Source organism: Typopeltis vanoorti, chromosome 16 (genome assembly GCF_054136105.1).
Source record: "Typopeltis vanoorti isolate ZY-2024b chromosome 16, IOZ_Tvanoo_1.0, whole genome shotgun sequence".
NCBI lineage: Eukaryota > Metazoa > Arthropoda > Arachnida > Uropygi > Thelyphonidae > Typopeltis > Typopeltis vanoorti.
This window is the reverse complement of record NC_143564.1, coordinates 49269908-49283168: the sequence shown is the minus strand read 5'-3', so window position 1 is coordinate 49283168 and position 13261 is coordinate 49269908. Positions and strand designations below refer to the sequence as shown.

Sequence of the window (13261 nt, the reverse complement as noted above, 5' to 3'; positions counted from 1 at the left end):
GAGAGAAAACTGGCTATTCAATGCAAGTAGACCAAAAGATGGCAGTTTGCAAAGTAGGCCTAAATGCTAAACATGAATGCCTTTTAAAGAAATAGGTTTGAATGTCTTATGCATTTTCTGAAGTGATACATTGTATTGAGTAATGTATGTCATGGTGGGTAGCACCCTATCTTTGAGCTTTGCTACATTACCTTTCCTTACTGAATTCATAAAATTATCACAGGAAAAAAGTTATTCCAAGCATGCTGCACATCCGTAGGACTAATGGAAAAGTGCACAATTTTTTTCAATGAATTATTTTGCAATTTTGAAGTAACTCATGCTGAAGAAAGTAACAAAAAATTTATAACACAGTTTCCACATCATACACCAGGATCTAGTGGTTTCAACATTCCTACCCTATCTTGTATTGATATGGACTTACTTTGACACCACCACTATGAAATGGAGGATGTTTCGAAATTACACAAAATTAAGGGATCACCACCAAAACCTGCAGATGTAAACAAGTATGTGAGTGCACACCACATACAACATTGCAGCAGACCACTGAACTACAAAGTCTTACCATAAATACCATTATAACATATAACATCCTTGCACTGTCCACCAAGCCTGGTTCCATTAGCAGCCAAAAGTCATGTATTTATCAGTAGAGAGAGAGAGTTGTCTAGCTGTACAGGTTAAGATGCAGTAAACTGATTAGGAAAATTGTGTAGGTGTAATAGTACTTCACAAGGTTGGAATGCAGCCACCTATTATTTTTAATATGCTAAAAACACTTGGAAGTAAGATGTTTGTGTATCGGACTACTAACTGTTATAATGATACGGAAGACATATCTAAGTACCATAGAACATGTTGACCATGCTGCATTAGGATACAACAGCTTGTGAGGGCTATGAAGAGGTCTGCCACATTCATGTGAGAATGCAAAGAGTGACTTTGCAAAAGATGAACGTTTCACAAAAAACAATGTCACATGTACTAACTAGTTTGGTTGGGGTGACGTATCAGGGATATCCAAGTTGCATTTCTGCGAAAAGAGTCAAACCTATGCCAAAATGTATCATGACTGTGCTGGAACTTGTAGTATAGCCCATGAACAATGCCTTGTTTCATGGCAAACAGTGGCCCTTCCAATAGGACTCAAGCCTTGCACACAAGGTGAGTACACAACAGTGGTTGGATAGTGATAAGTGGTCAGGCATTTGCCTGACCACATATCACCATCTGGAAGTCGCAATCTGAATTCATTGGACTTAAAATTACAAAAAAAAAAAAGGGAAGTATCCTTCATCTAATATCATTTGCATTATATCTTCAAGGTTTTGATTAATAAACCTACTGTCTTCTGAGAAAACGTTTGCTGTGTAATCATGCCACCACTGCAAGATTTCATTTCCTGTCAAAATTGTGCATTTTCATCCTCAACTGAACAATTAGCATTAGTGAATGTTTTTTTTTTTTTTTTGTTAATCCATTTACTGTTTGGAAAGCACTTCAAGGGTCCTTTCTTTGTAGTTCCTCTTCAATCTTTTCATATTCTTCAGAATCCAGATATCAGCAAACTATTATTAGCTGTTAGAAAAAGAATAACAAAAATACTCAAGTTATATAGCTTAAAAGTAACCCTGACACCACTACAAAAGGTGTTCAAGCTACTAAGGCAAAAGCATCCTCACCATCCTCTTAAATGACCAAGGGTGTACAAAATTTTCTGTACATCATGCAGTATCTGTTATCTTGAACGGAGAGGTCAATCTGAAGAAATATGCCTCAAAGAGCATATCAAAGATGTAGAGAAGAAACTGGCATATAAGTCAGGATTGGCATTTCACATCACTGAAGAAAAACGTGAACTTTGGCAACTCACAAAATTGCAATACGTATGTTCACAGATATAAAGAGACTAGAAAAATGATAATTGTGTCTAACCCTATCATTTCATAATAATATCAAGTTCATGAGGGTGTCAGCAATTAAAAGAGATGAATACAAGGAATTCATTCATCATATAAAACCATAATGAACAAGTTTGAAAATTTGAGTGCTGGATTATTGCCAAGGCCATGATGAGTTGACTACAGATAATGTAGATGAAGAATGGGGAAATTTTTGAGATGTAATGGAGATAGAATACATCTCAATGAGATAGGAGATGAGATAGAAACAGGAAAAGAAACGTGGAAGAACAAATGGATCCAGAAAAAGGAAAAGAAACAATAGTGGAATGAGAGCATTAAAGAAGCAGTCAAGTTAAAAAATAAAGTCTTTTGAAGATTTATGAAGACTAGATCAAATGATGATAGACTTGTTTAGAATCAGAGAAAGAGCCATGCAAAAAAAAAAAAATAATAATAATAATAATAATAAATAAAATAAATAAATAAATAAATAATGTAAGGAAAATATAAAAAAAAAGGAAAATATAAAGCTGGGTTGAATTTGCACATATGCTGGAAGAATATTAATGGAGGGGAAAAATGCTATATGACAAATGAAAAATCGAAGGAGAAGAAATGCAAAACCAGGTTATTTTTAATAGATAGTGATGGAAATCTTGTGACCACTGAAAGAGGGATTAGGATAATGTTGCAATGTTATTTCAGAGATCTGTTAAATAAAGATGAAGGTCATGATGAAATAAAATGGAATGAATACAGTGATGGTTTGCCTGTTGAACTGATCAGAGCTTCTTGTAGTACAGGATTGGCATGCTTATGTGACATCATTAGAGTGATCTGGAGAAAGGCGATATCTGATGATTGGACCATGGAACTGAGGAGGTTCAAGAATGGAGTTTAGTAGTAGTTATAGAGGAATAATATAATGAATAATAAAAATGGATAAATGGAATAATATAAAGGATAATGGCAACAAGAATAACAGATAAAATACAAGGTCTAAGAGAAGAGCAGTTTGGTTACAGAAAAAGGATAACCAACTGTTGATCTGATTTTGGCTGTAAGAAAAATAATAGAGAAACGATAGAAAAACATGATAGTTTTTCTGTTTATGGCATTTCTTGATTTGGAAAAAGCTTTTGATTGGGTTCAAGAGGAAAGAGTCTGGGAAAGTTTGGAAAAGACTAAATTTGAGTGGTTTACATTTAAAAATGCCAAGAACGGGGAAAGGCAGAAAGAACTGGAGGAGGCCTTCATCCAGCAGTGGACAGAAAATGGCTGAAAAGAAGAAGACACTCAAAAATAAACTGTAACAAGGCATAGGGTCCTAGATATGGTTAGCGACCAGAAAGGTGAAACAGAAAGCTAATCTGAACTATTCTGATTTCCCTCTGACTTTGCTATGGTGAATTTCGAGCATATAAGCATTTAGCAAGTTTTTAAACTCTGATCTCAATTCATTTTGGCTGCATAAATTTTTTTCACTTGGTCACAAAGTAAATAGTACTTGCCAAGAAATTGTATTATTGTGTAATCCTTCACTGAAGTGTAAACAAACAATGGCAATGATTACACACAGTATCTTCACACAGATGTTGTATATAGAGGATGTATCCAGGGGTGTCAACTAATGTTTGCATAAGATCTACATTGTCCATACAGATATACCTGTGATCTACCTTTTTCAAAATTGGAGTATAAGGTATAAGATTTCTAATTTATGTTTAGACAAAGAAAAAATTATCATAATATTATTTATTATTACAATATATTATTATAATTATTGTAATATTAATTAGTTATAATGCTTAAAGGAATATTGCAGTCTTTTAACCACGCTGATTAAAATAAACATTTCATTTTGAACTTCCTGATGAACCAGCATTACTTATTCTACACTGCAACGAGTTCATAATTTTTGCATAATTTGGTGTGTAATTAGTCAATGCATTTCTCAAACATGACTCCAAATGCTCGAATGTTAGTGTGGTACAATATTTTGAATTAATAATGTTCATTTGTAAAAATGCTGATTCGCACAAGCATGTCGAACCAAAACAAGCATAAATATTTTTCACACATTTTCTTAAGTTGGGATACTTGCATTACGGTAAATATTTCCAAAATCTCTGTTCGTGTGTCCTTGCTTTGACTTAAACATCATTTCTTCTTATTATTATTTCTTCTTCTAGCACATAACAATATGCATATCAAAAATAGAGGAAAGGTTTTGTGCTGTTATTTCTGGCTTTACGTTGGTATCAAATGGAAAACTCATGAAGAGAATTACATTCTCAAGTTTCTTGCAATCCTGAAAGCGGTCGTCAAATTCTGCAATTACTTTCCGAATTTCACCAATATATTTATTTCCGTTGAAATTGGCAAAAGCACAACTACTTAATTGTGCAGTCATATTCGGAAAATTACATAAATTGTTATTTTCAAGCTTCACTATCAGTTGATTCAATTTTTCTTTAAAAGCATTGATAGAACTAATCATATCAAAAATTGTTTTTCCAGGACTCTGAAGTTCTAGCTTTAATTCATTTAATTTACTGGTTATGTCGGCCAAAAAAGCTAAATCCAATAGCCAAATATCATCTTTTAACTGCTCGTATTCATCGCTCCTATCAGCAAGAAATTGTTTATTTTTTCAATTAAATGCCTAAATCTGAAGAATTTGCCCCGACTTAACCACCTGACATCAGTATGCATAAGCAGCTCAGAAGGTCCATCATTATCACTTTCTTCCATTTGCAACTTAAAAAGGTGCCTTTCCAATTCACCCAAGAATTGGAAATCTTGAAAGCTATGTTCATAATTCTTTCATATTTAAAACTCTAGCACACAGCACTTGATGTATAATACATCAAGTGCTGTAACGATGTATTGAAATGGATGTGATGAGTATATTATCATATACTCGTCACATCTCTATCTGGTTGAATCAATAAATGTTTTGTTCAGGGTTTGTCATTGAATCTCCAAGGTTTGTTTCTTATTGTCTTTTTTTTCAAACTTTTTTTCCCTCTTGAATGATTGTTTCTGTATTTGAGTCTACAGTTTACCTCTGAAAGCTGCATCTTTGATTCATTTTAAATAGATTGCATTATAAATAATTATCATACCTCTATCATGTGTTCTTTCTCTCACACAGTCATCTTTTCAATATGAAATTTGCTTTTATCCTGCTCATAACTAATAGCAATCACTTCCTATTTCAGTGGTGTTGAACCTTTTTTTTTTACTACAAGAGCTACTTTTCTATAAAAAGTTATTCGGCAATCTACTCTCTTATATAGATCACTTTCCCCCAACCTGATATCTGATTATGCACAAATGAACAACTAAAAAAAATGCAGAACTAAAAACTTTGTGTATTCAAAAATTTATTTATCACTTTTAATTATTTTAATACAACAAAAAAAAAAAAAAAAAAAAAAAAAAAAAAAAAAAAAAAAATACAGGTATCCCTTGCTTAACACGGATTTGATTATCGTGACGAAATTAATTGCGGCAAGAGTTTTGATTAACACACCTTTAAATTTACCATGCAAAATCATGCTCACGCAACCAAATTCTCTTAATGATCTGTGCGAGAATGTGAAAGTTTTATTTTCCCCATCAAATTTGGCATCATTGCTACAACCCATGGACATGGGTGTCATTGCAACTTTCAAAGCCTATTTTCTTAAAAAGACATTCTCAAAGGCAGTAGAAACAACAACAGGAGAAAATACGATTATGGTGTACGTACGAAAATACGATACGATTATGTTGTAAAAAATTTAACATTAAACACGCAATTGAGAACATTCGTGAGCCGTGGGAGTAAGTGTCTTCTAGTTGAATGAAAGCTGTTTGGAAAAACCTTCGGCCAGAATGAGCTAATAACTTAGGTTGTTTTCAAAATCCAGTGAACAATATCATCAAAGAAATCGTTGCAATTAGTGAAGACCTCAGTTTTGATGGTGTGATGCGATGCAGAAGATGTTAAAGAATTATTGGATTAAAATTCAAAAGATTTCAGTGACAACGATCTTCTTGAAATTGAACAATGCACATATGAAGACAACAAACAAATGGAATATGAAGGTTCCAAAGGAAATAACAGTCAAAGAACTGGATGGAATATTTCGCAGTTTAGAATCGCTTAAGCAGAGTAATGGATATGGATCCAGATGTTAATCAAAGAATACTTGTTTGCCAACGTCTGGAGAGTCATTTTGCTTGTCATCGTAGAATTTATGCTGATAAGAAAAAAACCAAAACTGTTCAAACGACTCTTTAAAACTTCTTTTGATTAAAAAAAAATTGCAGTAACTAATGTAGGTACAAGTATTTATTAAAAATTTACTTTGCATTCATTTTTTATCTTTCCTACAAGAGTACCATATAAAACGAATTATTAGTACAGTAATCGATCAGGGATGAATTGTACTTTTTACCATTGATTATTATTAGATTTGATTAACGCGATTAGATTGAGGGATTAATTAACCGTATTAATGGAGGGATACCTGTATATTGGAATAAAATATTTCTCTATTTTGGGAAACCAAATTTAGAAAAAACAACAGATTGATTACAAACTCACTAGTTACAGGAAATGCTGGTTGATTAAAAAAAAAAAGTTAATGTGAAATTTGGCATTGTTTGGACCTCGCACTGTTTGGACTATGAAAATATTTTCATAGTCAAGTTAATATGAAGAAGTAGCCAATCGCAGACAATCATCCAAATGATCAATTGTAATTTGGTTTCTTAATTGATTTTTTATGACAGCCATATTTGAAAAAGCCGATTCTGACAAGTATGTCGATCCGAAACACGACAGAATTTTTCGCACAATATCAGTAAATATTGGGAATTTTTCATGTGCATACTTCCAAATGACTTCATTGTTTATTGATTTTAAATTCAGAATGTAAACTATTCTGAATGTTTATTATATTAAGTTCTACTTCAGCTTGGTTTACATCAAACAGCTCACACTAATTTTATTTGAAATTTCTGTGATGTTCAAGTTTTTTTGAAATGGATTACTGATAAAAGATACAATCATTTCAGTTTTATTAAAATCTTTAAATCTTGAATTTATTTCTTCCTCAACTAATTCTATTTCATGAGTAATTTTTTTAAATCATAGCAAAGCATTTCTTGATTTTGTTCAAAAAATTTTAATAAATATGGGAGATGTCTAAATTTGTGGTCATTTATATTTTTCTTTAATAAAAGTAAGTATCGTTGGCAAGTTTTTATTGAACTACTTAACATGTCAATTAAATTTTTATCTCTACGTTGTAACTCTAAATTTAAATTGCTTAATTTCGTACAGATTTCGTAGTTGAAATTGATGTTTACCTAATGGTTCAGACACAAGAATATGTAGAGCATTTGAAATAGAACAGGAGTGTTCACCCCGTTGATCGCGGAGCGATCGTTGGTCGATCTCTTGTGTATTCCTCCTTACTTACAAATTTAATTAAAACTGAAAACATAATATTTTATTTATCATTATTTTGTATTGTTTTTAATTCGCTTTAAGTGTATTGCTATTGTTTATTTATTTTTCGTTAAAATTGTCAAATCAGTAATTTTCTTATAAGTCCGGGTAAATGAATCAATTTGGATCAGTGGAAGTCAAACAGCGAGCTGAGTGAATACGATTATAAGCAAAGTGTAAAAACTCGATTGTAGCTTAAATATTAAATATTCCAAAGCACATTACATCAATTTTTTTACTTAGGTTAAGTCCCATGTGAATGTTGTAAAAAAATAAACTTTGTTTGTCTCTGTATAGTTTGTATTAGATGTTTTTTTAAATAACTCTTTTGAAGCTAACTGTATATACTGCTTTAATAAGAATACATTGGAGTGTTAAAAACAAAGGCAATGTTTTTGTTGCCGAAGCTGTACATGGCGGCATTAGAAAGATTGTTATTGAAACTTGTATGTATGAGAAAGGCTTGTAGGCTCTAAGTGTAAACATATCCGAAGTCAGTCAGAAAGAGTTCAAACAACTTTCCGATGGCCAGCAACTTACAATCAAAAGAAAGCGGAGGAGAACAAAAGGCGTGCAAAACTTGAAACTTAAGGTGAAAGACTCATACCGATTCTTTGGGGATTGCTGAACTTCATGTGAGGTCTCAGAGGAGTCCTAATTAAAAGGGATTGAAGCAAGCAGAAGGGATCCTGGTTCCAGAATTGATGTCAGAAAGGAGGCCGCCCAGTCCAGAGTTGCAGCCAGAGAGACTGCCCAGATCCATGTTGCTTGAGAGAGGAGTTTCCTGTTTCCAGGAAGGAGCTTCTTGGTTCGAGACGTTGCTAGAGTGAGACTACTTCTAGGCTGCAAACAAGGTTTCAAATTGCCGAAAGGAAGAATTCCAATTGCTGGAGAAAAGTTTCCAGGCCAGGTTAATGTCAGACATTCACCAGTGTGTTGCGTTTTCATTACAATTTGATGAATCAAATGACTTCACTGATATTGCTCAGTTAATGGTATTTATTCTCATGGTATTTCAAGATTATTCAAGTAAAGAACTTTTGAAAATTATACCATTATTGGGAAGGACTAGGGGAGAAGACATTTTTTTGGCATTCGATGAATTTGTGTAACAACGCAAACTTCCGCTTTTTAAACTTGTGTCTATTACTACTGATGGTGCTCCTGCAATGATAAGTAATAAATCAGGCTTCATTTCATTGTGTAAAAACAATGACAAATATCCAGATTTTTTTAATGTACCACTGTATTATTCACAACAAGTACTGTGTAGTAAAAGATTAAACACAAAAGATGTTTTGATATTACATTTAAAATTATAAATTCTGTTAGAGGAAAAGCCCTGCAATGTCGGTTGTTTAAATCACAGCAAATGATGATAGGGAACTTCTGTTGTACAATAATGTTCGCTGGCTCAGCAGAAGTCACTTTTTAGAAAGATTTCTTCTATTAATTAAGATATAAAAATTTTCTTGATGAAAAAGGAGATATTTATCCACAATTGATAAACATTTATCAGTAAATATTGGGAATTTTTCATGTGCATACTTCCAAATGACTTCATTGTTTATTGATTTTAAATTCAGAATGTAAACTATTCTGAATGTTTATTATATTAAGTTCTACTTCAGCTTGGTTTACATCAAACAGCTCACACTAATTTTATTTGAAATTTCTGTGATGTTCAAGTTTTTTTGAAATGGATTACTGATAAAAGATACAATCATTTCAGTTTTATTAAAATCTTTAAATCTTGAATTTATTTCTTCCTCAACTAATTCTATTTCATGAGTAATTTTTTTAAATCATAGCAAAGCATTTCTTGATTTTGTTCAAAAAATTTTAATAAATATGGGAGATGTCTAAATTTGTGGTCATTTATATTTTTCTTTAATAAAAGTAAGTATCGTTGGCAAGTTTTTATTGAACTACTTAACATGTCAATTAAATTTTTATCTCTACGTTGTAACTCTAAATTTAAATTGCTTAATTTCGTACAGAAATCTACTAAAAATGATAAATGTAACAACCATCTTTTATCACTCAATTGTGGATAAATATCTCCTTTTTCATCAAGAAAATTTTTATATCTTAATTAATAGAAGAAATCTTTCTAAAAAGTGACTTCTGCTGAGCCAGCGAACATTATTGTACAACAGAAGTTCCCTATCATCATTTGCTGTGATTTAAACAACCGACATTGCAGGGCTTTTCCTCTAACAGAATTTATAATTTTAAATGTAATATCAAAACATCTTTTGTGTTTAATCTTTTACTACACAGTACTTGTTGTGAATAATACAGTGGTACATTAAAAAAATCTGGATATTTGTCATTGTTTTTACACAATGAAATGAAGCCTGATTTATTACTTATCATTGCAGGAGCACCATCAGTAGTAATAGACACAAGTTTAAAAAGCGGAAGTTTGCGTTGTTACACAAATTCATCGAATGCCAAAAAAATGTCTTCTCCCCTAGTCCTTCCCAATAATGGTATAATTTTCAAAAGTTCTTTACTTGAATAATCTTGAAATACCATGAGAATAAATACCATTAACTGAGCAATATCAGTGAAGTCATTTGATTCATCAAATTGTAATGAAAACGCAACACACTGGTGAATGTCTGACATTAACCTGGCCTGGAAACTTTTCTCCAGCAATTGGAATTCTTCCTTTCGGCAATTTGAAACCTTGTTTGCAGCCTAGAAGTAGTCTCACTCTAGCAACGTCTCGAACCAAGAAGCTCCTTCCTGGAAACAGGAAACTCCTCTCTCAAGCAACATGGATCTGGGCAGTCTCTCTGGCTGCAACTCTGGACTGGGCGGCCTCCTTTCTGACATCAATTCTGGAACCAGGATCCCTTCTGCTTGCTTCAATCCCTTTTAATTAGGACTCCTCTGAGACCTCACATGAAGTTCAGCAATCCCCAAAGAATCGGTATGAGTCTTTCACCTTAAGTTTCAAGTTTTGCACGCCTTTTGTTCTCCTCCGCTTTCTTTTGATTGTAAGTTGCTGGCCATCGGAAAGTTGTTTGAACTCTTTCTGACTGACTTCGGATATGTTTACACTTAGAGCCTACAAGCCTTTCTCATACATACAAGTTTCAATAACAATCTTTCTAATGCCGCCATGTACAGCTTCGGCAACAAAAACATTGCCTTTGTTTTTAACACTCCAATGTATTCTTATTAAAGCAGTATATACAGTTAGCTTCAAAAGAGTTATTTAAAAAAACATCTAATACAAACTATACAGAGACAAACAAAGTTTATTTTTTTACAACATTCACATGGGACTTAACCTAAGTAAAAAAATCGATGTAATGTGCTTTGGAATATTTAATATTTAAGCTACAATCGAGTTTTTACACTTTGCTTATAATCGTATTCACTCAGCTCGCTGTTTGACTTCCACTGATCCAAATTGATTCATTTACCCGGACTTATAAGAAAATTACTGATTTGACAATTTTAACGAAAAATAAATAAACAATAGCAATACACTTAAAGCGAATTAAAAACAATACAAAATAATGATAAATAAAATATTATGTTTTCAGTTTTAATTAAATTTGTAAGTAAGGAGGAATACACAAGAGATCGACCAACGATCGCTCCGCGATCGACGGGGTGAACACTCCTGTTCTATTTCAAATGCTCTACATATTCTTGTGTCTGAACCATTAGGTAAACATCAATTTCAACTACAACGTAGTCAATGAAACCTTTCTTATTTCTTGCATCTTCTTTCCATGTGAATTTGTTCACATTTTCATTCTGGAACATGGTGTTAGTAATAACCAGTCCATTTCTGAATAGAAATCCAACAGGCACTTATTATTAACTTTGCTTTATTCTCCAACTTTTTCCAAAACATTTCTATGTCTGGTGATCTTTTCCTGCTCACCAGCTTGGATCTCTAACAAGGACCAACTTCTCCTTTTTTTCTCTAATGTCTTGAAAAATTCCTCCATTTCTTCTTCAGCAAAACTTTCTGCAGATCATTGTCTCATTGTCCAGTTCCCCATTCTGATATTTGCCCCATGCTACTCTACTTGATATTTCTTGCAAAGATAAAATATTAGTAAACTAAATGTAATTTTCTGCTATGTCACACATGATTAAAAATCAACTTCTTTATTGTGTAAAAGTTCAATGGCTAATTACGAATATCCAATATGACTTCTGCCTCTTCTAATACACAGCTATCCTTTTAATATCACTTTTCACTCTTGAATAAAAGCCATAGCATCTTTAGATTTCAGACAATCTAACTATTTCTACAAATATCTGGCTGTGTATGAAATTCATGTTCTTGTGGATTAACTTGTAGACTATCAGAGGTTTTGAAATAATAAAAAATGAACATCTCAGCAATGATGTATATAATACTAAAAATAAACAAAATATGGGCTTGCATATCAACCATATACCACAAATCACACCAATAATTGGGATACAGTTACCATGCCCTATACAGTTGATAACTTCCTATTACCTCAAATTAAGGAGAACATTGAGGCCATTCATTCACATGGTTCCCTCAACAGAAACCAGGATCTCATATTAAATGGGACATGGAAATAATCAGATTTCTCAAAATACTAGAATTGACTTTACCAACACTTCCTCAAAAATATCAAAAGAGAAATGTGATGCATGCCATGCATCACCAATGTTCTCCCTCCCTCTTTTTTAAATTACTTCACACATGAGAGGCAGCAAGACCTACAGCAAATAAATACTAAGTCTGGTCAATAAGAGTAAATTCTAGTGTTCTAACACTTTACCTGAGATTTATTTTAATGTTTAGTCCTTTCTTAATTAAATACCCCCCCCCACCCCTCCGAAGAAGTTACTGGTCCTTTTTACATGAAACTAGTTTGTGACATAGTTGTTAGTAAACCCAGACATTTTAATCATCCAATAGTTCACAATAGGACAGTATTTGGTAAAATGGAATTTGCTATACAGAAAATGTAAATGATCATTGGCTATTACCATGTACAGTAATTTCTAGAAGGTTTGTACCAGAAAAGATAAATGTATCCAATGTTCAGGTCTGTTTATTCAGTGACCTCTTAATTGACATGTTTAAATTATGCAAATTTAAAATATTTATGGTAAGTGCCACAAGGCGGCGGCACAATATTCTGCCATCTCATTTTGTTTTGAAAAGTGATTAACCTATAATTTATTAGGAAGATGGATTAGCAAAGGATTATACCAACCAGAAATCCTGCTTTGACAGATAAAACATGGTACTTTTTCAAGCCGCCAAAAGCCTCAGAAATAAGGGGTGTTGGAAGTGATCTTGCACTGTTCAATGAAAATACCCATTTAAAGATATTCACTAAAACTCATACCAGAGTGGGATTCATATCCAGAGAATAGGTAGGTGAGGGAAATCAGATGGTAATCAACATTATTTAATAATCATATAATTTTAATTACTTAATAAATGATAAAACCAGCTGTACTTTATCATTATGAATAAATTATTACCTGCACTTGTCCTGTAGATTTCTCTATAATACACATCAATGCATATAACATCTGCTTGATAGGCAAATATGCAGGATTTTTCTAAAGAAAAGGAGAAGTAAAAGATTGATTTAAAAAAATAAATAAAAGACAGAAGATTTGAAAACAGCTACCCAAACACTCAGATGAAATGAAAAAAAGTACCTTATGCTTGGAATAAAGGTAAATTAAAAAGGTAAAAGTAAAGTTGATTAAGGAATACCATGACATCTGCAGGTCAGATGACATATACTGATGTTTTTGTTCATATTAGAATTAGTTTTTTTTTTTTTTTTGTTAAACGAACTATTGCAACTATGCT

General features: G+C 32.5%; 1 protein-coding gene across 1 annotated transcript in view; it reads right to left on the bottom strand.

Moving 5' to 3' along the window:
* Window positions 1-13261, bottom strand: part of l(3)80Fj (lethal (3) 80Fj) — a 770029-nt gene that overhangs the window by 428567 nt on the left and 328201 nt on the right. Inside the window, exon 25 of the mRNA XM_090405954.1 lies at window positions 12922-13002. Within this exon, the coding sequence (XP_090262080.1) occupies window positions 12922-13002 (81 nt within the window). The remainder of the gene's footprint in view (window positions 1-12921; window positions 13003-13261) is intronic.